The sequence below is a fragment of the Corvus moneduloides genome, chromosome 14 (assembly GCF_009650955.1).
Source record: "Corvus moneduloides isolate bCorMon1 chromosome 14, bCorMon1.pri, whole genome shotgun sequence".
Taxonomy (NCBI): domain Eukaryota; kingdom Metazoa; phylum Chordata; class Aves; order Passeriformes; family Corvidae; genus Corvus; species Corvus moneduloides.
Window position 1 is genome coordinate 8,804,229 of NC_045489.1, and position 25,937 is coordinate 8,830,165.

Sequence of the window (25,937 nt, forward strand, 5' to 3'; positions counted from 1 at the left end):
GAGTCACAGGAACACGAGAGGCTTGGCAGGAGCTGCATTTGTGACAGGGACAGGTAGAAAGGTCATGGTAGGAAAAGGGAGTCTCCATCTCTTGGAGGGACATGACGGTATTGGCTGGGATGGGCTGAATGCCCACAAAGCTGGTGTTCAGGAAGGCAAACCCAGCTTCCAGCAGAAAACTGCTTTCCATGGCGCATTGGGGTTCCAGGAGAGTTGCACTGGCGTCAGACTGCCTTTCTCTCTGTGCCTGGAGAGCCCTAAATTCTCCCTTGTCCTGTTGCATGATGCTGGAACTTGTGTGGATGTCTTTATTTGGGGAAACTTTGAGGTGCTTCTGTTCACAGCAGCATTTTGTCTCTTATCTTCTGGCCTCGAAGAGTCCGTCCCTTGCAGAGCCCATCCACAGCCTCTCTTGCATTTGCTGGGAGAATAGAGTTTAACTTTAGAGCCCTGCAGCTCTTGTGTCCAATGCCTGCAGCCCAAAAATGGAGCACAGATGAGGCTGAGACAACTTCCTGAGCTGCTGAAACCACCACTGACATGGCGGGGGTTTGGCTGAACTGCTGGGGTGTTTGCTGTATTGCTGAGGCAGCTCAAAACTGGCCTGGGACTTCCTGCTCTGTTTTTCCCCAGTGCTGATCCATAGGCTTGGACAAGTCTCTTGGCCTCGTCATGGCTCTGTCCATGCCCCAGTGGGGCTGGGAGTGCTCCCCTGCTCTCCTGGGGCAGTGGCTGCACTGTTGGCTCGGCCCTGCGTGTGAGTGGTTTCCTAAGTGAAAAACAAGAGTTTAAGACAGACAGGAAAGGGAGGGGTTCTGCTTATGTGCCATTAATTGCTTTAAGATGTTCTGGCTATTTTGGATCTGGATGCTAAATATAAAACTGATACTACATAAATAAATGATGAAATACAAGTGACATCTGAAAAGCACTTTGGGATGTCCCAGTTAAGAACCTAAATAAATAACGTGTATTATTGTTGTTGCAATTACTGTTTTCCTTTTTTAGCATGGAAAAATGCCTGTGCTTACAGAATGTTTTGTGAAGTCCTATCTGGTAGAAATTCAGCTGTCCCATAGAAACCAGTACCCTTTTGCCAATTTCTATTAGCTCTGTTATTTTTGGAGGAGAAAATCAAAGCTGTAATGTGTTTGCACATCTCTCATGTTCTGCAGCAGATGCTCAGCTGGATGCAGGTGCAGTTTGGCTGAGGTAGAACTACCCTGATCCCTCCCTCTGCTCCTCGAGGAGAAGGGCTGGATTTGGCCCAGAATGTACCTATGCAGGCAGGGACTCACAGGACTTCAGGTGCTGTGGCTGGGGACTGGAGACTCCATGGCAGTGTGTACTGAGCTGTCAGTGTCACACAGAAGCACTTGGTGATCCTGAGGAAGGTCAGGCACAGGGGACAAGGATACTGAAAGGAATCTAAGATGCATGTCCTAATGCACTGCCCTATGCAGTAACAGTGCTGGATCACCTCAAGTGTGTGTTCATGCCAGACATGGGTCATGCCCCCAGCTACCACTTGCCAGTTCTTTTCCTACTGACTCTGCACTTGCTCAAGGCATCATTTTCAGAGGTGATGTGTGAAGGTGAAGTGCAGGTGAGCTGGAGTGGCAGCACTGCCTTCTAGGCTGGGCCACTCACACTTGGGCTGTGAACTCTCACTGCTTCATTGTAATGCAGCTGCTTTCTGAGGGCAGTTTGCTTAAGTGATTATGCAAGAATCTCAGGCTTTCAGGAAAAAAAAAGTGTTCCTGCCCCTCGTGGCTGCAGAACTCTGCTTCAGAATGGGATCTGCTAAAGACTGTGAACTGTGGAGTCCAACAGTCCAACTTCTGAGTAAGTGGAGGGAAAATGAAGAGTCATATGCTGATTATCCTGGCTTCCTGTAATTTCTAAACCAGTTTGAAGATACTTCAAGGCCTGAATTCGTTTTATTTGACAGGCCTAATAATGACAGGTAAATGTTTGCATGTCTACACTGACATCAACTTTTTGACTGTTTGTTCAGGCCTTTTCCAAGCTGGTGTCTCGCACCAATACCGTGTCGCTCTCAGGGACAGCACTGTGACACTTGCTTTTTCATTGAAAAGCGGGCATTACATTGAAAAAGGAGACATCCACCTTACAAAATACCCAGAACCCAGGTTCTGGTGCAACCCAGGGCCATTGATGCAGGAGGGGAGAGGTGTGGGTCGGTGAAATGCTTTTGCACAGAACTTGGGCAGGGTGGAGGGAAGCACAGGAGAGGGGGCTGGGTTTTGCTCCGAGCATGCAGATGGAAAGAGTGAGTCATTTCCACTGCAAGTGTTTTCTTGCAGGGTGCCAGGACTGTGCACTCATCCTCCCCTTCCCTACCACTTACCTTTTTATTTCTCTGAGAGCTCCTGTGAGGTGCAGCCATCTCCATGCCAGGCAGAGCAGGGGAAGAGTGGGACACAGCAGCCCTGTGCTGCTGGCACTGCATTTAGAGCTGGAGCGTCGCACTGCCACGTAACTCCTCAATGGAGATGGGAGTGTGTGGACTCTGACCCAGCCCTCTGTCTAATGAGACCCTTAGCAATGATGTGTTGCTGTTTAGAGGTTGCTTTCCTGCTGCCCGTGGAGGGCTGTGCAAAGCCTTGCTCTGAGCTGTGTTAGCACCTGATCACTCCCTGGCAGGCCCCTTCTCCTCACCGATTCCTTCTTCCCTTCCTGTTTGCCCATGGGGCTCCTCTCCTGTCTGCAGTGCACACCTTCTCTGCCAACCCCTTGGCCTCCCTGACCCCCGTCTCCTGCCTCTTGAGCTACACAGCCCAACCTTTGCACAATTTTTGCTTCCCATGATGTGGTCCCTGCACAGATCCATCCCCAGGTGCCCCATTCTACCCTCCCCTGCACCACCTTGGGCCAGCTCCTGAGACTCTTCCCTCTCCATGCTTCCCCTGCTCCTCCTCCTTCTGGTGAGGTTTTCCTCCCTTGCCATTTCACAAGATGCTCTGTGTGTTTGCATGCCCACTTTACAGTCCATCCCTCTCACCTGTTCCAGGTGCAGCTGTGGTGTCTCGGTGTTTTCGTGTCTTCAGCAGAGCCAGGATTCCTGTCTGGACATTTTTCTTGTGTTTTTAAACTTTTTCTGGCCAGTGTAAAAGTAGTTTTGGCCTGCTCATACCCAGCTTTATCAACTGTTTTTCATCCTTGAGGTTTTACCATCGTACATCTGCTACATCCAGCTGAGTGCTGGGTTTGCAGCAGGCTCATGGGCACAAGCTCCCCATCACCTGCTGAGAGCTGCCGCATTGCCACCCTGCTGATTTCTTCCCAAAATGTGGCTTTGCTGAGAAGCCCACAAACCTCTTGGCATCAGCAAGGCTGCACTGTGTTGTGACTGCTGCCATATGTGCTGACTCACACTGTCTCCCTGCTTGCCCTTCCTTCCCTGATCTCTGTTCCTACCTCTTCCCTTTCTCCTGGACTTTTGAATGCAAAGTCGTTGGGGCACAGACTTTATTCTGGCTTTGCAGAGGTTTATGGCAGTTCCATAAACCTTGGATGGCCAAGCCCAGAGTTTATGTTTTGTCATTATTCTCTCTTGTGCCCAGCAGTCTGGAATGATTTGAATCTGAGCTTTTATAAATTGAGCTCTGTAGCCTTTCTGCAAGCTTGAGTGAGAGTGTGTAAGTGGGATCAGATGGCAGTGCAGGAACTGGGGTTGGAAAAAGTGAGGAGTCACAAATGTGATACTAAAAGAAAAGACTCTCAAAGACCACACAATTTGAGTTTGCCTTGACCTGATCTTTGAATGCCTTGCTGTGGAAAAGCTTTTCTGTGGATAGAAATTGCTCAATTCCATATGCCCATATGGTTTGCCAAGTGAGTTTGCTCAGTTCCCAGGCATCATTTAAATTCTCTCATGTACAGTCAGGTTTCTTGAGCAAAATAAAAAAATGAGGACTTCTCTCTGCTGTTTTTGAGGTATCCTCACATTTCCAGATTGTGCATTGCAGTGGGGAGTGGTCCCTCTGCTCTGGAGTGATGCCAGTCTCAGAAGTGATGTGGTTTTAGCTGTGACAGGTGTGTCCCAAGGGTAGTTGTACACCTCCATTTTCCCCTCTTCTAGCTTTTAATTCTCCAAATTGACTTTTCCTCTCGTTTTCTATGTATTTCACCTACTTGGTCCTTTGATATTTATTTTAAAATTGGGGCTTTGCTTGGCTTTCCACGTAAGTGCACTACAGAGTTGCAACAAATGAGGCAGCAAATAGATAGGCTGTAAAATGGTCGCTAAATTTTGGGGAACAGTTGTACACTCTGAGATAATACAGTTATATTCATACATGTGATCTGTCCTCTTCCTCCTTCTTTCTTCAGCTGCTCTAAAGAACTAGCACTTTTAAAATTCATCTCATTTGTGTCTCTTGCTGCTTTGAAATGTAGATGCACACACTGGGTGGGGCTTCATTTCTGAGGATGTGAGAAAAAAAATCACGTGCTGGGGGCTGCTGAACCTGTAGGTTTTTCAGTGGAAGGCCCGGAGGAAGTATTGCAGGGCAGGGTGTGTGTATCTCTGTGTGCTTGGTGGCCGTTGGAACCACGAGAAGTGAAAGTCAAGAGTGGTGCAACTCCAGTGCTGGGCTTGGCTTTTGTCATGCACTGGCAGCTGCTGAGGGCTTGTGTCACTGCAAAGGGACCAGAAAATTGGTTACAAACCAGCCTGGTTTGTCATTTTCTTCTCTGGATATTGTTTTAAATGAGGGCTGAACGGACAAGACTGAAAATACAAAAGCTTTCTCACAGTTTTCCTTTGGCTGCTACTTTAAAAAAATCCCCAGATGAAACATTTTTCATTCTGTACGTTCACATCACTTGGGTTGTATCTGTTGTAATTCTGGGAGAAATGGATCTCAGAAAAGTATTAATCATATATAACAAGAAAGTGGTGTGTTTTTATGGTATTCAGATGCAGAACACTGTAAGACAGGTGGCTACTGTTTTTCAGGCACTAAAAGTTTAAAATAGAAATGTTCTTTCCTATACTTCTCCACATGAACAAGCTGTCATTGTGAGCCTTTGTTTATAAAGCAAATAAAAGGAATTTTATATGCTTTGCAAAATAGATGCAGAAGGGTGACAATTTAATCTGACTTAAGTATCCCCCTCTTTGTTAATGGTAATTCCCTTGCTAAACCATTCCTTTGCTTTCTCTCTCTGGTGGTTTCTGTCTTGGGGAGGGTTTGGGCTCAGGCTGGCAGAGAGCAGTGGGTCAAGCAAGGCACGGAGGACAAGGACCTTACTTGAGTTTTCTCTCATGCCGGGCTCTTTGTGCTTGTGCTTGGCCAAAGGCAGAGCCTTGTGTTGGTGTTTGTGGGCATGTTTCTGTTGCAGCAATTTCTCTGAATTTCCTGTTAAAATGCCAGCCAGCTCTCTTGTGGTGGCGAGTCAATAGTCCAATACACAGGCTGTTGTTCTGCCTGTGCTGTTGTCCAAGTGGAGCCACGTGACCCAGCGTGGATGAGGTCTACAGCACAGCAGACAACCCTCTGCATGGCCCCATGCTGCGAGGAGCAGCAGTCTCGGGGCAGAAGCAGAGGACAGAGAGAGCAATGTGTGTTTTCAGGAGCAGGCTGGTGTATGGGGCTTGAACCTGTGGTTTTTTAAAGAAGGGTGAGTGAGCTTGTCTGGGAGGATGCACTGCTCTCATGTTATCTTTGTTTAAAATCATGTTTGTTTTTCTCAAGGTATTTCCCTTGTTTTTTATCCCAGCACAGTGGGCTGCAGTGCTTTGGGCTGGATGCTGCTGCTGGGTGTGCTCCGATGCTGCATCCACAGGAACCACAGGAGAGGGCAGCTCACCCCAGCCTGCCCCTGCTGTGTTCTCAGGAGCTTGGAGGAGCCCAGGAGCATCACAGTGCAGTGTCTGCCTGCCCTGGGTGAAGAGCTGTTGTGTGTGTGCCACAGAGCAGGATACCTTTGGCAGCACTGCATGTTTTTTCCTGCAGAAATGGATTGATTTTGTTGCTGGACTGGCAGCATTTCTTTGTACTTGGGTATTGGCTTCCCCTGTGGAGGAATTTGTGGTTTCTAAGACTCTAATTACTTTAGTGTAATAGTCTTTCCTCTGGTTTCATAATGACTTTGGTGGGTACCATCTGCTGTTGTGACAGGGCTGGGCAGTGTGATCTGAGCCCAAGGTGGTGTGGGGTATGCACTTCCACCCCCAGGAAAACTAAGACTTTGAAATCCCATTTTCAGCATTTAAAGCTTTATCTTCAGCCTTGCTGGGCTGAAGGGCAACAAATATTTGGCATGGCTCCCGCCTTACTCCACAGGTCTGTTTGCAGGGACATGAACGTGCCTGGCCCCACTGGGCAGCCTGCACAGGTCAGGATGGATGGAGGAGTTTGTTTCCTCGATGGCAGGCAGGAGCCAGGCCACATCCTTCCATGAGCAGCTGCTTTGATAACAAACAGGTTGGCTTTAGAGACACGTCTGTGGTTCCTGTCATGTCCTATGGCAGCCTGGGTGATGTGCTGAGTGTGAGCATGGTCAGTGTAACACTGAACTGCAGGGAATGGAGGGCTGCTGTGTGCTGAGACGGGAAATTTGCACACCTTGGGCAAGGGGAGCCCTAGGGACTGTGTTTCTAACAGTTCCAGAGGAGAAATGCCTGTCTAGGTGCTGCAGAACCCTTCTCAGTGGCAGTGCACAGCCCTTCATCCCTGGGGCATCAGATGCGTGTCACAGGGCCTGGTACTGATTTGTCAGATATAGATTACAGCCTGCACCATGCATTTTTTCCAGTATCATTACCTACCACACTAGGGGGGCTGCAGTGAGTTTTTAAGGGGTTTTTTTCATATTTGTTGTAGGCAGTGATCTGTGAGTTTTCAAACATCTCATGTGAAGATCTAGGATCCTTTTCAGCTCTTACCCTTTAGCTGTCATTGCATCCCATGAGGATGACTGCCAGGACTTTATCTTGCTGGTCATCAGAGGTATCAGATCTAGAAAAGAAATGTCATCAATTCCCCAACTTTCAAAAAGGACACCTTTAGAAACAGAGTCCTAGTTTCAGGACCATGTTGCAAAATAAAAAAGAACTAAAAATACTGTGTGATTGGAAGGCCTGCATCCCCAAAGAGATGTGGAAGGCTTGTAGAGGGACTCTAATTTACTGTTACAGCTGCTGCAGGGTGAGGTGAGAGGGGGGCTGGTGTGAGTTCTTGGGATTATCGCGCTGCTTTAACCCATCAACACCGCTGAGTTTTGCCAGGATTGCTGCAGTAAATCAGAGAGGTCGACAAAGATCTGTGTGTGTACTCTGTGGGGCCCTGGTGTTGTGGGGAGGACAAGCTTTGGGGCCCCAGACCTGCAAATGGATGTCCTGTTAATTCACGTTAATTTGCAGAGCTTGGCAGACTTTCAGAAGCGCACCGTGCTATCCTGAAATAAGACCGGTGTTTCAGATGATTAACTGAATTCAATTAAGCATTTAATGAGCATGAGGCTGACTGAGAGTAAATGAGTTCCTTTTCTTTGTCTACCTGTTGGGTTTTTCAGACTCCTATTTTTCAGATGGACTCTTTCTTTTCTTATTAAAGCCCTGTACAGCTCAGGTCTTGGATATAGAAGCAAGAAGTTCTCTGTGTCCAGTGGGACTGGCAGCATTTGTCACCTCATTCCGGAATCCCCCATGGCTGAGGGAGCAGGCAGCAACCCCTGGATGCTCTGTCATCCAGCCTGGGCTCTCTGCTGACTGACCTTTGTCTTTCTCACTGGTAATCTGAGGAGTTGAGGTTCCTTTCAGTACTGTGAAAGAAGTGAAGCGAAGTTTTCAGAAAGTAGTTAAGAAGGAAACTTTTTCAGATAAGTGAGCTAATTCATGCTGGATTTCTGCAGCATGGAAAGGAGACATTTTAAATGCGAAACTGTCTGAGGCAGGAGGTGTTCCCTAAGTGCATCCCAGATCCTTAGGAGCCAAAGGTACAGAACATGCACAGGACTTTTGGCTAGGATTGGTTATGGAAGAGCAATGTTGACTTCTTTGCTTATCTCACGTGTCACAGAAAACGTTGAGTTGTTTGAACTCTTGGTGGTGTGGCTGTTTATACAGTGGTGTTATACAATGCTGAGCTTTCAGTTCTCATTTGGGACTCATTTTTTTAGGCTGCAGGTTGTGCTGTGCTGTGTTCAGCAAGAGACCCTTGGTCTCATCTTTAACTTTTATTGGTCTCATCTTTAACTCCAGTCATTGTGAACAGTTCGTCCCAGAAACGCCATTTGACTGGAAGGTAACATTTGCTGCCCGTGGGTAAGCATCTGATGTTTCTCTTCCGAGAGTGGAGAGCCCAAGCATGTTGTCCTGCAAGGATGTCATGTCCAGAGGCACATGACATCACATGCTGCTGGAGGGGTTTCATAAACACTGTCCATGGCAGGGCCAAGCATCAGGATTTTGGTCAAGGTTCAAAACAAGGCAAAGTTGATGTGTTAGAATTTGGTTCCTGTTTTAATGTGACCACTCCTATACAGAGTCATTGGTTGGCTTTTGGTGTGAAGTTTGATTTTCGCAATGCAGTGCTGAGAGTCTCACTCTTGCTCATGAAATCTGAAGTCAGGTTGGGCAGCTGAGGTGGCATTTGCCTGCTTCAGAAGTTGTGTTTTTCTCATTTTGCTAAGTTCTGTTTTCTGGACTTGTTATACAGACAAAATTGGTGCAATAGGGAATGTAAGGAAGCTCTCCTAATAGTTTTTGCTCATGACTCCAGGGATTTTTGGAGAAGTTCCTCTTGCTTCCCTGAAATGTGAGTGAGAATAAAACTAGGCTCTAGCCTTTGGCTGTGTCTGGGGTGCAATTTATGGAGAGGGCTTTCCTGTCTTACTAGAGGGGTGCTGTTCTTCCTTCCATGGGCTGAGATTCTTGCTTTGGCAGTCATAGCAGCAGCCCTGCTCTCATCATTCCTAGGGGAGCACAGCTCTCATCTGCTCCTCAAACTAAACCAGCCCTGAGCTGAGCAGAGCCAGCGCAGGGGCCTGTATTTCTTCCAAGCTGTACAGATGAGCTGCTCAAACGTAAAGATGCTGGATCTTGCAGCTGTTAAAGCTATGGGCTGTCCAGGAGGCTTTCTTACTCCATGAAGAGATTAGAGACTGGGCTGAGACAGAGCAGCATAGTGCTTAGTTTCTTCCCCTAGCTTATTACTTAAAACTTATCCCCTCATTTCCCTCTCTGCAAAACATGCTCATCAGTGGTTACCTGCAGCACAGGAGTATCAGAGTGCTGAATAATGGGCAGTACAGTGGTCACACAGTTTGAAATTAAGCACCAGAGGTTAGTTACTGGTTATTTTAGATGTTACATACATGTAATTTTTTTCATTACCTATTTTTCCTGCAGGAAAAAACGAAAGTGGTGGAACCCTTGGACTATGAGAATGTGATCCTTCAACGCAGAGTTCAGATCTACAGTGATCCTCTCCGGGACCTCCTGATATTTCCGATTGAAGATGTGTCTGTGAGTTTTCTCTGGCTGTTTCCCATGTTTGAGGCTCACTTGTCTCCCATCCTGGTTACCTTGGAAAATTTCCACCATTAACTGCGTGTTATTTTTGGCTGCATTACTGCCATAAAACTAGAATGACCCACTGGTGGTTTAGGCCCACCACATTTATTTAAAGTGAATGTCAAGGCCTGAAGATGGAGTTCGTGCTGAAAAAGTGTTCTTTTTCCTGCAGATCTCAATCATCGGCCGACAGAGGAGGACGGTCCAGTCAACGGTGCCAGAAGATGCTCTAAAGAAAGCTCAGAGTCTCTTTGTCAAAGAGGTAGGGGCAAAGTCTGTGTGACACCTGCCTTCAGCCCTTTATATCCCTTGGGAAGATGCTCAGCTGTAGCTCCTGATCCATAGGACTGCAGATCACTTGGCTTTTCCTTTGTGGGAAGCACTGCCAAACCTGCTGCGCAGGAGGGTTCTTACAGGCGTCTCATTTGCAGAATGTCTTTTCAATGGGTGTTTTACACAGCCAAGGTGTGTGGCTTTGCATCGCTTGCCTGACAAGGAGGGGATCCACAACCTCCCTGGAGCATCTGGAGCGCTGTGGGTTTGTTGTGAAGCGCTGCTCTCCACAACCATTCCCTTCAAGTGCAGTGGAACAAGAAGCGATGGTCGATGTCGAGTTAGACATGCTGTGTTTCCAAGGACAGAAAACTGGTGCTTTCCAGAAAGCGGTCTCCTCCCAAATCACTACTCCTTTTTTCAGAGCCTTGGAGTGATGTAAATACAAAATCTGTAGCTGTGTGGCAGGCCAGATGCTGTGTGATTTTTGTCCCTGTGCTGAAAAGGTTCCTTAGGAAATTCTGCATTGCTACATGAAACAAGTGAAGCAGCTTTGCCCACACCCTTCCCGCTTGTGCTTACCTCACCCTGCAGTGTGTAACTTTTCAGACTGGTGCCGGGCTTTGTTTTGCTTGGTGTATCTTTCTAAGAGCTGTATTGTTTTCCTTTCAGTGCATTAAAACCTACAGCTCTGACTGGTACGTGGTAAACTACAAATATGAGGAATACTCAGGAGACTTTCGGATGTTGCCATGGTAGGTGTCGTGCTCCCTTGGAATGCTAATGTGTGGTCACAGGACTTAGCAGGAGCAGTCTGCCCTTTCCCTGACGCCTGTTCCAAAAGCAGCCTCTCCTCCAGAGATGTGTCACTGAAGATTAGAGCCAGAGGTTTGTGTTGTCATGCCATTGCCCCTCAGCTCTGTCAGGGAGATGCCCACAATATTGTATGGGTCAGTGCTTCACATCCCATCTACCAGTGTGTGCACAGCCCCTCCATTTGGGATGAGGACAGAGTGCAGCCCAGGCCTATGGCAGGATAAATAGCGTTGCCAGTGTCTGCACATCCTGACCCAGGAGCATCGTTGTCCCGCTGGGTTGATGTTGCCTGTGTGCTACACACTTTGTTCCCATGCCAAGCAGATTCTCCTTGTGTCCTCAGTACAGAGAGGCTGATGTGATATTGCTGCAAATGCTGGCAGTGCTGGGGAGTTATGTACTTGGAAACTCTGGTCTGTGCCAGTGCTTCCAGCTCCAAAGCTAATTGGGGTTTTCAGACAGGCACATACATCTCAGATTTCTGCTGGATTTTTATTTTCTCTGTGATGGTGCCTGCTCTGTTCTCACTGCCCGTGCTCTGGGCATATCTGGACCCCTGTCCAGGCTGCTTGTGTGCTGGAAGCTTGTTAAATGCTTTTTCTTCTTAATTGGATGAAGTGGGTCTGTTCTGAGGGTCTCAAGGGGATGTGAAGCAGCAATGGAGTAATACTGTTGATCAAATAATGTTAAAATTTGTGAATAATCTTGTTGTCTGATCTTGCTTCTTTTTTTGGTAAAGACGGAAGTTAAACTGGGGTGCTCTCTCTTTGTTCCATAAATGCAAGTCAGCAAAAACTGCAGAATCCAACAGCTAACAAGAGAAAGCTAATTACCGACTTCTTGTGCTTAATTTCCATGAAATGCACTCAGAACTTAGCTTTCCCCAGTTGTAAGGAGCTGTAGGTCTCTTGCAGTGTATTTTCTGTGCTCTGTAGCCTGCAGTTTGGCTGTTGCTTCTGGATCCAGCATCAGCTGCTGGCTCAGACAGCCATCATGTTCCAGTCATTAAACATGAAAATATGTTGTGATTTCAGCAAATCCTTTAGGCCAGACAAGATTCCAAGCCATGTGTTTGAAATTGATGAAGACTTTGAAAAGGATGAGGTAAGGAGAAGGTTGGTTTTCTGGGTTTTTTTTGATGTATTCCTGTTAAAAAGCAAATTTCACAAAGCAAAGCCAGAATTCAGTTCTTAGGAACAGTTTTTTGATGAGATGCTTTCTGCTGTGAAAATGGGATCAAAAGTGAGGCAGTGATTTATTTCAACATATGACAAGATAATCTCTTGCAACCAAGGGTCTCCTAAGTTATCTGGAAGATTAGTCACATTTCTCATGGCTTTTTCCCTTGAAACAGAGCATCGTAGGAAGAGGAAAGGAAGAAAACAGAGAGGAAGGCTTCCTTCAAACGGAAGCCAAGTAGTTAGTAAGGAAAACTCTTCATGTCCAGAACTAAAACTGGGCAATCTGTTTTTCAACTCTACACTGTGATTCTGGGGTTTACCACATAACCTGCAATTTTTCATCAGTTGCTTCGACCCAGCTTGTTGACAGTGTGTCAGTCCTGCTCTGTACATACTGTGCCAATGCTGGGAGGCGTTTGCTTCCTCTGGAAGTTGGCATCTTTGTGCTCAGCTGGTTGTAGGGAAGATTTGCAGCCCTGGAGCTGCTCTGTGGGGGTGGGCTGGGGGCTCTGCCAATTGGGACATCTCAGATCTGGTGATTATTTTGGATGGTGCAGATGCCATGTTTCCTGCACATGTATATCGCATTTGCTACAGAAGGGATGGGCAGCGCTTTTCTGTTTCAAGTACCATGTGGAGATTAATCCATGCTCGTGATATTAGGAAGTTTTTGTTTACAGAGGGAAGGATTTAGTCCAGCTGTTTAAAATTCCCATGTTACCAAGATGTGAGGAACTTAGAGAGGCAAAGGGAACTTTGTTGCAGAGCTCAAGATTTGGAGGGACTGTTTTGTGCACATTTCTGAAATTATCGGGGTATGTCCCAGCACACCTCAGGTCTGGACTGCATTGGCTTCTTTATAAATGGAAATGTTTTGTCAAGTTTGGCCTTAATCTTTTTTTGACTATGTTGTTGGTTTGCATTACGTCAGTAACTTGAGGTGCTGCCTCTTTAAAAATATCTGCTCTGGGCTGGAGACATTGCTGTGCACTGTTACCAGCATGCTTCCAAAAAAGCAAAAGGACAAAAATATATTACCAAAATTTGGAGACCTTTCTTCTTCTGGCCAGTGTCTCAAATATTCAAACAAGAGAAGTTACTGAGGTTTGTTGTGGAAGAGTATTCCAAGTGCTTTCATGGATGTTTTGACGTTTATATCTTTTGTCATTGCCATATCTAAAGGATTCTGTTACAGTTTCCTGACAGGGCATTTGCATTAGAATTGTGTAATGGAAATTCAAGTAAAAGAAATCTCTTGATGAAAAAAGGCAAACCGTTATAAAGGACAAATCATGGGTTGTTTCACCCAGGGAAACAAAATATCAGAAAATTTACTCTGGAAGTTTGATATGCAAAGAGTGAAAACCTGCCCTTTCATGGCTCAACAGAGGCAGGCTAGGGCTGCCTCTGCTGCTGAGTCACTGGAAGCCCCAGGATGAGATTTTTTCATCACTCTGGGCTCTCATTTCCCTCCCCAGTGGAGGTCATGGTTAAGTATGAATAGAGAGCCATTCTCTCTTTCTGGGACCATGGGACAGGAGCAGATGGAAACCCCATCTGGTGTGCCAAGAGCAGCCTGGTTGGGTCACTTGAAACTTTATGGTTTGATAAATGTGAAATCAGCCAGTTTACATTTCAGTTATTGGAGTTTGGTGGCTTTTGCTGAAATTTAAAATGTGAGAATGACAAAAGGAAATGACAGAATAAGTTTGGAGTTTTGCATTTTGCAACTTCCTAAACAGACCATCTTGAAAATTTCCATCTTCCCCAGGTTTTGAAATACTGCATAAGAACCAACAGGCATTGCCTCATTGCAAAATCACTGTGCAGCCCTATCAGAATAGATGTAATCTTTCTTGTTTTAAAGGTGACCCAATCTAGCCCGCTTTGCCTCTTTATTGGAAAGGGATATCCCTGATTTTTTTTTTTGTGATAGCAGTGTATGCGTAGCTGTATCTGTAACACATACATTCTACATGTCACTATATTGCTGTAGTTAAAATGGTATTGCTTTCCAGGGTGGACAAATCCCTTTGTCCAAGGGGAATTTCCTGTGGAAGACAGTTTACCTGACCTCCTCTTTTTCTTATTGTTTGCTGTCTTTCAGGATTCCTCTTCCCTGTGCTCCCAGAAGGGTGGTGTAATAAAGCAGGGCTGGCTGCACAAAGCAAATATCAACAGCACCATCACTGTTACCATGAAGGTGAGTTTGGTCCAGTTACTCAGGAACAAGGCATGAGGTGAAGTTCAGCCCACATCTCCAAAGCTCCCAGGAGCACAATGGGTGGGTTTGGGTTTGGATGGGCATCTGCCCCTCTTGTATCCCATGATGGACTGGAAAACCTGGTCTGGCAACAGTTTTTGACCCTCCCCTGCCCAGCATGTAAGACTGATGCACTTTGGACCACGACAGGCAAGCTGACCAAAAAAGCGAAACATGTTCTAGTAAAGCAAGATTGTTTTCTGGATGAGCAGCTGAGGCCCAGGAGGGGAAGGCAACCAGGATAAGTGGAACAGCTGCCCTGCAAAGATAGCTTTCTGAATTGATAGTTTCCTTGCTGGTTGGAAATGTGTAGAGAGGCCAGCTTTAAATTAAAATGATAAATCTTTGCTTTTAAAACAGGGGTGATATTACTGCAGAGATGTAGCATTACTGACCTAAAAGCAACAGCTGCCTTGTCTCCTGTTCTCCGCTCTTCGTCATGCGATGTGACATTGCTCAGACTGTACAGAGATTTTTAATAGTTCCACAACAGGTTTTTGCTATGGCAGTGAGCTTGTCTGCTGTCCCACCATGCAGCTGCCTTGTTACAGCATAGAGAGATTGTTAGGGAGTTATGCTCAATGGTACAGCTGAGAGATGGCTGCAGCAAGGCTGCTTTGTAAGGATATATTAAAAAAACTCAAAAAGCCTAATTGTTCCAAGGCTTGATTCAATGAGTTATGCTTTCAGGAGAAAAGGAACAGGACTGTTATTAGGGTTAATTTTAATTTGAGTTTTAAAATGGGCTTGAAGGCAATAGACAGAACAGGATTTTCTGATCCTCTGCTTTTCCAATCATGGTTAAAGCAACTTTTTTTTCCTGAAACTTCTGGAGGAGGTATCATACATGCTCAAAGTAATCAGTTGCGTCTGTTCTAGTCTGAGCCTCTGGTGGTACTGGTCTCAGTGCCCTGCACCTCAGACCTGCCTTTCAGAGACATTATCTGAACTACACTGGCTTCAGTTCAAATAATAAGATCCAGAGTCTCCAGTGAAACTCTGATACCAAGGTCCTGAGAATCAGTAGCCATTCTCTTTGCTGTGTCTTACAAAACATGTCTAAGGCACAGGTGAGAAAGCTGAGGACTTCGACCATCTTCAGCCTTGTCACCACTTGGAGATGCTGCTGTGATGTGTCCATCTTGTGGATGCTGGTTCTTTGACTGCTGAGCTGTTGGTGCCTCACACTGTTGCTAAGCGTGTGCAGAGGGTGTTTCGTGGAGAGCTGAACCACAAGCAAACTCTCATTAGGCTAAAGCTGCCACTCTTTATTTCAGAGCAGCCTTTCCTTTGCGGAGAACTACCCTGGTTTGGCTCAACTCTCCCTGTCTGGTTTGCAGCATGTTGGTGGCCTGCACTGCAACCATGGCATCAGGATTGTCCTTTTGTCCTTCTCTGCCCAAATGCACTTCCCCAGTTCTCTAGCCATCCCTCTGCAATCTCAGTGCTCACCAGCAGCACCTGTAGCCTGATCAGAGGGGATGTTCCCTCTGCTCCCAGGTTTTACAATGGCTACTGATTCTCAGGACCTTGGTATCAGAGTTTCACTGGAGACTCTGGATCTTATTATTTGAACTGAAGCCAGTGTAGTTCAGATAATGTCTCTGAAAGGCAGGTCTGAGGTGCAGGGCACTGAGACCAATACCACCAGAGGCTCAGACTAGAACAGACCCAACTGATTAATTTCAAATGATCATCATCTTCTGACAGTGATTTCTGTCAGCAGTGCTTGCACGGGGGGAAGATCATAGGAATAGTGTTTGCTGTTTGATTACGCATTTACTTTTGAACAGAGTTCAGCAAATGCAAACTGTTTAGCATGAAATCCCATAACCACAAGGGATATCAACCCTGTAATATCTAGAGAGAGATCTGTCATGGGTTTCTGTAGCATCCACTGCCAAAATTCCTGAGATTGCTTCAGTGAAATGCTAAATCAGTGTTTAGGCTGGATTAATGCTTCACATCCTTAGCTTTCCATGTACCTTTATGCTCTGTTAAACTGAAGGTTTAGTTAAATCTTATGAAACTTAAAGTTCAACAACCCGTGGAGTATCTCTCAGCTAATTAGTCATCCAAATGATGCCAGAGGTTACCTCTCAGAAGGCATGTGTTACAGTTCAGTGTGCGATGCTCCCTCCCAGTTCTCTGCAAGCAAGTGGGTTTACTGAACATTTGCAGGTGTCAGTAATGATAGGAGCAGGAAATTACTTGTAATCTCCCATGTGGAATGAAAAATGCTGTGTTTATTCATAGATCTTCCAGATAGACAGAACAGTAGAAATACTTGCAGTGCTGCTTGTCCTGGCTTCCTTCATGATTCTTCTAACACAGATACCTAGCAACTGTGAAATACACCCTGCTCCTTACAGCATATGATGCTACCACAACTGCTGCCAAAATGTTCTCCTGAATTATAGTCCAGTGGCTTCTGGCTGACAAGCATGAAGAAAGATGTTCAGAGATACTGGAGAGTTTTTTTTTCTTCAGGAAAATCAGTATTACAAACACAGGAACACTTCTCCCAAAGTTACTGTTTTTTGATGTAAGAATTAAATGCTAAGCCAAAGCCAGTTTATGAAAGTAGGTTTGTATTAAATAACCCAAACCCAAAGCCACAAAAAACCCAGGCAGTTGAATGGACTGCATTGTCCCTTGGCTTGCATTTGAGTGCTAGGGATTTCCACATGCCTGTTCCTAAGTCTTCCAGACAGTTGCTTTGCAATTCTAACTGAGGTCTATATGAAAAAGACTCCGAAAGTACCTGCTCTAGGGTGGGATGGGTCTTCAAGTAAGGTGGTGATCTGAATTTACCATGCAGCATTACTTTGTAAAGATAAATAAGGCTGGAGTCAGCTGAGAGATGAGCTGGAAGCCCTGGGGCTTTAGATGGGCAAACTTATAACAACAACAAGGACATTAAAATTAAAGAAGGTGATGGAAATCTCTCTTTGTAAAAGCAAACCGTATTCAAATGGGTGAATCTGCAACACTCCAGGGTCAGCAGTGTTGTGTGTTACAGTATTTTCTCAGTAGCAGGGAAGGCAGATATGGAAAACATGGCCATGGTTTGTGATATACAGCAGAGTGAATACTTGCCTGAGCAAGAATTTGTGTTTTTACAGGTATTCAAGAGGAGGTATTTTTACTTGTCACAGCTCACAGATGGCTCCTATATTCTGAATTCCTACAAAGATGAGAAAATTTCAAAAGAATCCAAAGGCTGCATTTTCTTGGATGCTTGCAATGATGTGGTTCAGGTAGGTGTCCTTTCTGTGTGGCTCTACATGGATTTACGGATTGCAGGCTCCGAGATAGGCCTGCTCTCTCGAGTTCTGAAGGCATAGAATGGCAAAATAACCCAAAGCTGATCAGCTAAACTGATCAATGGGCCAGTAAGTAAATGATATGACTTTGTCTGGGACACCTTCCTCCTCTATTTGCTGCTTTCACCAGCTTCTTGTTTCTTAAGCTATATCTTGATAAGTCCTTGCAAACATGCAGTCCTTTGGAATTTAGGACCTGCTCAGGCCTCATAAGGTTTTAGGAGCAGGTATTTGTATGGGTCTAAATCCTGGGTTTGCTTAGTTGTGCTAGAGTGAAGTGCAGCAGTGGATTGTTGCTCTGCCTCCTGCCCCTTGCTGTCTCTGCAGAAGCTTCAAGCACTGAGTGTGGTGCAGGGCGGCTTAAATTACCCCAGTGGTTTGCTTCAGCATGGATGAGTCAGAGCCATGAGTTTCCATTTGTCTTTCTGAACACAGTAAAAGCGGTAATGCACACACCTCAGTGATGTATGGGATGTACTTCCCAAGTTGCATCAGATTTGCCTTGGCTTCTGGTTGGAAAATGCTGTTTAAAGGCCAGCACAGCTCCAAAAAGCTGCATTGTACCACTTGCTTTTTTAAGACCGATGCCTCTAAGTGTCCCAGAGTGCAGCATTACTTACCATGTCAGACAAATCCAGTTCCTGGCTTCTCTGGGTAAATATTAAAGGTCTGATGACATCAGAAGGAGATTGTTCTTGCTCCTTGGTGCCATGTCTGTGTTTCAGTCTGGCTTTCCTTCACTCAGAGTAGCTGGCCATGCTCAAGCCACTAAGCTCTTTGTGATTGCAGCAGGATTGTTGTGTCAGGGAGGGTGCCTGCCTTGTATTTTGTGGTATTTCAGCTTAGGATGTTTTCCCAGAGAGGAGCTGTGTGGCAGGTGCTGTGCTGGGTTGTTGAGAAAAATGTAATATAAATCTCTTGTTTGTTTGTTCAGTGTCCCAAGATGCGCCGCTATGCATTTGAGCTGAAGACAATAGACAAGTACAGCCACTATCTTGCAGCTGAAACTGAGCAGGAGATGGAGGAATGGCTGGTAACTCTGAGGAAGATCATTCAGAGCAATACTGAGAGTTTGGTGCAAGAGAAGAAGGATGCTGTGGAATCTGTGCAAGGTCAGTTTGCAAACAAACACCTACCTTCTCCCTTCTCCAGCAGGATGCAAGCAGTGTGCCTGGAGAAGTGTATACTGTACTGTATTTAAAGCAAGAATTGTGGCTGACACACAATGTCTTGCAAAGGGGCTTCGTACAACACCGATGATAGTCTGAGGAATAAAAGTGGAGGGAAATGTGACCCTTCTTCTGGATGGGAAATCCATGGCAAAGTTTCAAGGCTCCTGGAAAATTGGCTCTGTGCTGAAGTTCTGCTTTGGACAGACCTAGCAGACTGTAATAGTACACTTTGATACTGGTAATGCATGGAAAAATCTTATTCTCAAGGAATGGAGAAGTCTCTCTAAACTGTTTCTGTGCTATTGTTAGCAAATAGTGCAGGATGCTTTCTGGCAGAGCAGTGCTCCTGCAGTTGTTTTGAACATCTGTTTCTTGTGTCCTTGCAGATGATGAATCAAGCACGCAGGGAAAGTCAGAGAACATCCTAGAGAGCCTGGAGAGAAGCATGCATCCAGAGCTGATGAAGGTATTGTGTTTGCAGGATTGCTCTCCCCACCCACAGCTACTTCTGTCCAGCTTATCTGTGAGAGGGGTTTTCTACTTTCTGTATCTCCAGCTCTGACAGAGCTGAGCAGGCACCAAATCCTGGGGGGGTCTCTGTTATGCCACCTGTCTGTCTCACAGATGGAGCCCCATGGTTTGAGGCTGCATGTTCCTCAACTCCAAGTGTGGTTGCGGCTTCTGCCTGCTTTTTGCTTCAGCATAGCCACATCTCTGTACTGTCAGTGCTTTGCATCAGCTCATGTATCACAAAGGCAACCTGAAAAATAATTATTTTGTTTTGATTCAGTTCTTTCCCAAGATCGAGTCTTGGCCTCTGTGTGGCCAGGCACTAATATCAATGCCTTCCTTTGTCTTAGTATGGAAGAGAAACAGATCAACTAAACAAATTGAGCAGAAATGATGGAAGACAAAACATCTTTTCTTTTGACCCAGAAGTCCAGGTAAACATTCCCACATTTGCCTCAGTGAGTTTTTGTTCACTGTGTCATGCCTCCCTTGTTCCCTTGCATGGCCACAGCGTTTGCCTGCAGAAGCAGCATATTTTCCAGGAGAACAGAAATGTAGCCCATATTCCTGTCAGTGAGAGCAGAATGAGATGTCAGTGTTCAGGTGATAGCTCAAATACAGGGAAGAGTTGCAGCAGCCCCACACATGGCCTCCCTTCAGCTTTGCTGACATTTGTGTAATGCATCTTGATGTTGCTGGATTTCAAACCGGATTTTCTTGGGGGCTCTGAGAAGTTCTCATGCTTGCAAGAAGAAGCATTAGAAGTGGTATTGCATGGATACCTGCAATGCTGTGTGGGCTCAGCACATCTGGTACAGGGAGCAGTGGTGGAAAAGACCATGACGGGTTAACAGGGAGAGCCTCAGTCTTCAGGGAGTTTTCAAATGTAGGGACAGACAAACTGAAAAATACACCCTGTGCTGGTCGGATGCACTGGAGTAGGAGGTCATTGTCTCTTGGCCTGTTTTCTTCTTGGCTTTAAACTTGAATTCTCTGCCAGGGTCCAGGTGTGAGATTTCAGTGGAATGAGCTGCAATTGCTAGCAGAGTTTTAGAGAACTGTTCCAGGGTACGTCATTGTTTCTGCTTCTCCTTCTGGCATGCTTTGGCATGTTCACACCTGTAAAATAGAACATTCTGGTTTAACAAGGAAATTTAATTAGTCTCTAAAAGGTTTAGTTGTACAAAATGAGCTTTTCTCTTGGCAATTCTTTAGAGTCTTTAACAGAAGGAAGATAAGCATCCAGGAGGCTTTTTGGTTTCTTTTTTTTTTTTTTTAAGAGAAGCTCTGAGAAGCTTCTTGTATTCTAGTCAGATAATAAAAATGGAAATATTACTCAGTGTGAAGCATCTAAGAGAACTTCTTTTACTTAACCAAATGGTTAGGCTGAATTCACTGCCCTCTTTCTATACCCAGAGTTCTTCATTCTGGTGTGGGTCAGTTGGATCTGCTGTAACACAAGGCATTCAGTCTTTGCTCCAGTCAAGGCTGGTACGTGCACACTTTCATGCCTGGTGCTAAGGAAACTAGGAGAAACTAGCAGTAGAACCTGCAACATACTTTCCTCATGAAAAGAAAATAAGGGAAACAAAAATACTTGCTGGTATTTAGAGGTGTTTGGTAGCTCTGTCCCCAGTGCCCAGCATAATGGATTTGTCAAAGGCTGAGGGTCTTTGGTTGCACATGTGCCTGCTCTTCGAGGAGGGTAGATGTGGAGGCACAGACCAGGCGTGGGTGTTCTGGGTTAGGGAGGAGGTGATGGTAATCAAGTCTGTTTGGATTCCCCCGCCAGACAGTCTTTGCTGTTTCTACCCATGCCAGTTACTGCTGTGCAGCTGGACATGCCTTCTGCTTTGAAGTGTTGCTCACAAGCCCATGTGTGCCTTCTCTCTATTTCAGGCACAGGGGCCATCTCTAACCTAGTCATACCTTCATGGTGGAAGATACTTTTCTGATTGTAACGTTGTCTTATGTTCCGCTTTCTTCCTCAAGCTCTAAGTGGTGTTTGGGAAGATCCCCAGGGTTACAGCAAAGCAGGAAGGAACTGAAATCATTCTGAGGTTTAGTTTGCTGTGCTCTACAAAACAGGCTGCTAAAAATTGATACACACCCATGAATTCATGTCTTGAATACCTTTGTGTAACATCACCAAATGGCACTCATTTGTGAATGTCTTGTACCTTTCGGACCACTTAAAAAATTGATTAAGATAGTATTGGCCGTAATGTGATCCCTTAACATTATTCAGGGGGTTGTTTTCTTTTTTAATGAGACCAGATTTGTTTGTTTACTGTCTAGAGACTCGATTTCTCAGGGATTGAGCCAGACGTGAAGCCTTTTGAGGAAAAGTGCAGCAGGCGCTTCGTGGTTTGCTGCCAGGACTTCTCCCTCAATCTCCTTGCTCAGCTGAGCGACACAGCAGAAGAAGGACCCACCAATGTAAGGGGAACTCCAGCATGTCCTGCTTTGTCTTCTTTCCTCTCACCAGCAAGAAAATACCTTAGCAAATTAATCTGGGAGGGGTAAAACAATCCCATTTTGCCATGAGCACCACTGGACAGGCAGTGACTGCTGGCCCAGAGTCATTGCAGGATTTGTTTGCCTTGGTATTTTGGTGTTCCAAAAACGTTTTTGGGGACAGGGGCTGTGCTGACATGCCTCCGCCTGCGAGGAACTGGGACTGCTGGGAAACCTGTGGTTCCGGGGCACAGGGAACGGGGAATATGTGTCTGCCAAATTCTGCATCTCTGTGAAAGTCCTGTTGGTAAATGATTAAGCTCCATCTCCAAACCACTCACAGCTGTGTTTTATTTCATTTCCCCTAATGGCAAGGGATTTCCCTGTTCTGGAACCTTCTTCTGACTCCCAGCTTAACTCTATTCACAGCCACTTTATTATATGCATTGTTATTGTGCCAAAGGTGTGCCTTAGCCTAAAAACTCTTGTATTTTCTGAGCTTCTGATGTTTGTAGACAGCTATTATGTCTCACCTCAGCCTTTGTTCTGTTGAGCTGAACAGACCAGTCTCCTCTAGTCTTTTCTCCCAAAACAAATCCCTGCTGTCATGTCCTGCTCTTGCTCCTGCTCAGCCCTTTCCGCAGGAGTGCGGGGTAGTACGGGAGGCAGAGGTACCAGCACTGCCCCGTCTCTACTGATGCTGCCCTCTCTGATGCCTGGTAGAATCACAAAGGCTTTTTTGTGATAGTTTTATATTGGCAGCTCACAGCTCTGTTACACAACACCAGGCTCAGTAACTCCCAGCAGATGGATGCATCGCTAATAGCAAAGATTCTTGTTATCCATCCTTAATCAGGTCCAGAGTGAGACCTAATCAGCACATTTTCAGCATTGATGTAATGCCTCCAAGTCATGCTGTAATGTCTTGGGCATGCTACCGTTTTATCTTCAGGCTTGCATTTTTATCTTTCCACGGATGCACGGCTACTAGGATGTTTGAATTAAAAATACATGAATTATTGCTTGCCACTTGCCGGGTGCTGTCAAGGTCAGTAGCTACTAAGGAGTTGGCAGATTTTGCACATGCATTTCCTTAGCAGTGTCAGCCTTGTATTTGAGCTCTCCTGGCTGGAAGAGCTAACTTTCCTCCTGGGATAGCATCTGAGGAGATTTTTGAGTGTTACAGTTGAGCCATACAGAGCTAATGGGCTTTGGAAAATATATATAGTGATCTTTAGCAGATGATCATAAACACTCTTAAGCTGATTTCTTTCTCATTGCAAAACGATAAACAGCTCTGATAAATTGAGTTCATATTTTCTTCCTGACTTTATAGTTTACCACTTATGTAAAAAAGATATGGATTTCATTCTTTATATTTCATACAACTTTGTTCAAACTGACTAGATCAAAAGAAGGTGCAGAAAAAAATGGATCTGTATATTTATAAAGCAAATAAACATGGATTATCTGTTCATTAAAATGCTGGTGTACCAAACTAAAGGAACAAACAGAAGCAAAAGGTTCCCAGTTTCCTTATCAGGGAAAGCAATGCATGTTGATACTCTTGAGCCTGTGCCATGCATTTTTTATGACACACATATTCAATAAAATTTCCAGGTTGAGCCCTTTTTCCTAAGTTTGGCATTATTTGACCTGAAAAATAATTGCAAGATTTCAGCTGACTTCCACGTGGACTTGAACCCTCCATCTGTCCGGGACATGCTGCTGGATAACTCTGAGCCCAGAACAGAGGGCACCCAGGGACATTGTCCTGTCCAGAGCCTTGTGCATGGGATCCCTGAGTCCTGCCTGCGCTACATAAAATGGGTGAATATCTCACTTCCTCCTCATTCTGCGTCACTGCTGAGGCTTTTCAGTGACTTTGGAGTTCTCCACTGTGTTGGTATCCGGAAGCCAGCTTTTCTCTTGCGTTTTGGTCAGTGTTGAAGTTGCCACACAGGGCTCACTGGCAGTGACAGGTAAAGCGCCACAGAGAGTTTTCTAGGACTTGGCCATGCTCAAGCCTGGTGGGCCCCTGTGGTCCATCACCAAGGCAGGGTCTGTGTGGGTTGTGGAAAGGGGCAGTGGGATGATTGGGGCCAAACCCTGTGGTGCACATCGGGGTCCTGCTGTGTGACAGTTGCTGCTTCTCTGTTGCAGGGGGTGTTCTCTGTGACCAACCCACACACAGAGATCTTCCTGGTGGCCCGTGTGGAGAAGGTGCTGCAGGGCAGCATCGCCCACTGTGTAGAGCCCTACATGAAAAACTCGGACCCCGGGAAGGTAATGGGTGGGGCCATGGGAGTATCAACTGAGTAGTGGTGTCTGCTGCTGCAGGAAGTAGTGTGGGCTGAAGCACGGGTTGTTCTGCAGCTCTTCAGTTTCTTTCTGGCAAATACAGTCTTTGTCCATTCTATTTGCACTGTTCCCAGGCTGGCTTCAGTTGGGCTGTCCTGGGAGATTTTATTCCTCCCCCTGGAAAGAGGCAAAGGATTTTTAGAAAGCCAAGCATTTGGGGCCAGACCTTTCCCCATTGCACTTCAGCAAGCCAAAGCCTGGGCTGGCGGGAAAAAGTCAGACACTTCATCACCAGAATGAAGTGTCTGCATAGAATAATAGAATCCTTTATCTTGGAAAAACCCTGTAAGATCATTGAGTCCAACCATTACCCCAGCACTGTCAACCCCACCACTAAACCATGTCCCTGAGCACCACATCTACATGTGTTTTAAATACCTCTACCACTTCTCTGGGCAGCCTGTCCAATGCTTGACTACCCTTTGAGTGAAGAAATTTTTTCCTGACATCCAAGGGAGAGGCCCTGCTGCTGCCACCAGCATCAGTCTCTGCATGCCAGGTGGAGCTGATGCTGCCTTGTTGCAGGCAGTCAAGAGTAGTTCCTGAAAGGTCAATTATAGAATATCTGGTAATGCTGGCATTCCCTTGGCACACTTTGTAAGTATGTCCAGGATGAGCCAATTGCAGTCAGCTTTGGAAAAGAAACTAATACCCTTTGGCAAATAGAGCACTAATAGCCTGACAGTTTAATCCTGAGGAGGTTTAACATGACTGCCCACAACATTTGCTATTGCTTTGTGAAGTAACAGCTGTAGGTGGCGTGAAGTGACAGACTGATGTCTGTCAGCTGTGCTGGTGCCTGGGGAGAAGATGGAGAGATGCTCCTCCGTGGAGACTGCAGCGCCCTTCACTCCTGTTCCAGCGCAGCATCAAAGTCCTGGCACACACTGACCTGCCTTTCTCATGTTTTGCAGACTGCCCAGAAGGTCCATAAAGTGGCCAAGCAGGTGTGCAGCCGTCTGGGGCAGTACCGGATGCCCTTTGGCTGGGCTGCCAGGTCAGTGCCTTGGGCTGGGCCGTGCCCTTGGGCTGGGTTCTGCAGTAGTGGAAAGCTGCTGCTGAGAGTGATCTGGGATATGACTGGGCAAAGGGCCAAGCGACTGAAGTCAGTGAAGTTGCAGCTGAGGGCAGAGCTTGGCTCCGACTCCCAAGAGAGCTTTCCGGGCCAATCCCAAATCTTTATCTAGAATTAGAAACAAAGTTCTAAAAAACAAACAGTGCTGGGGCTGGGAAGGCAGTAACCTTCCTACTGACCTGTTGCTACTGCTACCAGGGCAGAACGTTCCTGGGGACAAGTGTATACTATCCTGTGCTACCAAGGGAATCACTGCAGAAATTCCCTCCTGGCATTAGCCATTGCTAGGGACAGGATGAGAGCAGAGGATGTCCCACCCTGGCAGTGCCAATCACATGGGGTTTGTTTTCCATCTTAAATTCTGCATTAATTAATGTTCTTGGGAGTGGCTGAAGGTAGTGATCCCATTCCCTTGCTATTGTTTTACTGGGACTGATAAGTATGTCAGTGCTAACTCTCTTAAATCTCAGTCAGAGGAAGGCCTGAAGGCAAGATCATCCACTGCCTCCTAGTGCTAAATTGCATTTCAGTGCTGACAAAAGGGACAGGAATGACGTGGGAACACAGAAAGCTGTCACAGTGGGCTGGAATTTGGGGGTATACCAGTTGCAATATGTATTCTTGAACTGGATGTTCCTGTGACACTCCTCTTTGAGGTGGTGTTTTTGGGATGCAGCTGGATCCTGGGAGCCAGTAATCAGCCCTCTTCCAAGTGGTGCCTCACCCTAATGGTGGGCTCTGGCTGGGTAAAGTGCTGCCTTTGGACACCAAGGAGCTGAGTGGCCTGCTGCAGGGAGCTTGTGGGTCTCAGAGCAAAGTGTTTGCACAGAAGGGGAGTGCAGATGCTTTAATGTTCTTATTATACACAGACACCCTTTACTTTCAAGGGTAGAGATGCTGGTATTCATCCAGGGCAGAGTCCAGTCTCCTGCTCTGGCTTCAGGAGGAAGCTGATG

The 25,937-nt window shown here is 46.0% G+C and overlaps 1 protein-coding gene across 10 annotated transcripts in view; it reads left to right on the forward strand.

Moving 5' to 3' along the window:
* Window positions 1-25,937, forward strand: part of DOCK11 (dedicator of cytokinesis 11) — an 89,722-nt gene that overhangs the window by 16,204 nt on the left and 47,581 nt on the right. For 9 of the 10 annotated variants that reach the window (XM_032123726.1, XM_032123729.1, XM_032123724.1 and 6 more), the window contains exons 2-14: window positions 9,383-9,499; window positions 9,720-9,809; window positions 10,493-10,575; window positions 11,671-11,740; window positions 13,925-14,020; window positions 17,206-17,340; window positions 18,341-18,518; window positions 18,965-19,044; window positions 19,439-19,522; window positions 21,387-21,527; window positions 23,166-23,375; window positions 23,709-23,831; window positions 24,821-24,903. In XM_032123726.1, the coding sequence (XP_031979617.1) occupies window positions 9,383-9,499; window positions 9,720-9,809; window positions 10,493-10,575; window positions 11,671-11,740; window positions 13,925-14,020; window positions 17,206-17,340; window positions 18,341-18,518; window positions 18,965-19,044; window positions 19,439-19,522; window positions 21,387-21,527; window positions 23,166-23,375; window positions 23,709-23,831; window positions 24,821-24,903 (1,490 nt within the window). The remainder of the gene's footprint in view (window positions 1-9,382; window positions 9,500-9,719; window positions 9,810-10,492; window positions 10,576-11,670; window positions 11,741-13,924; window positions 14,021-17,205; window positions 17,341-18,340; window positions 18,519-18,964; window positions 19,045-19,438; window positions 19,523-21,386; window positions 21,528-23,165; window positions 23,376-23,708; window positions 23,832-24,820; window positions 24,904-25,937) is intronic. The other variant, XM_032123727.1, reaches the window with a different exon arrangement.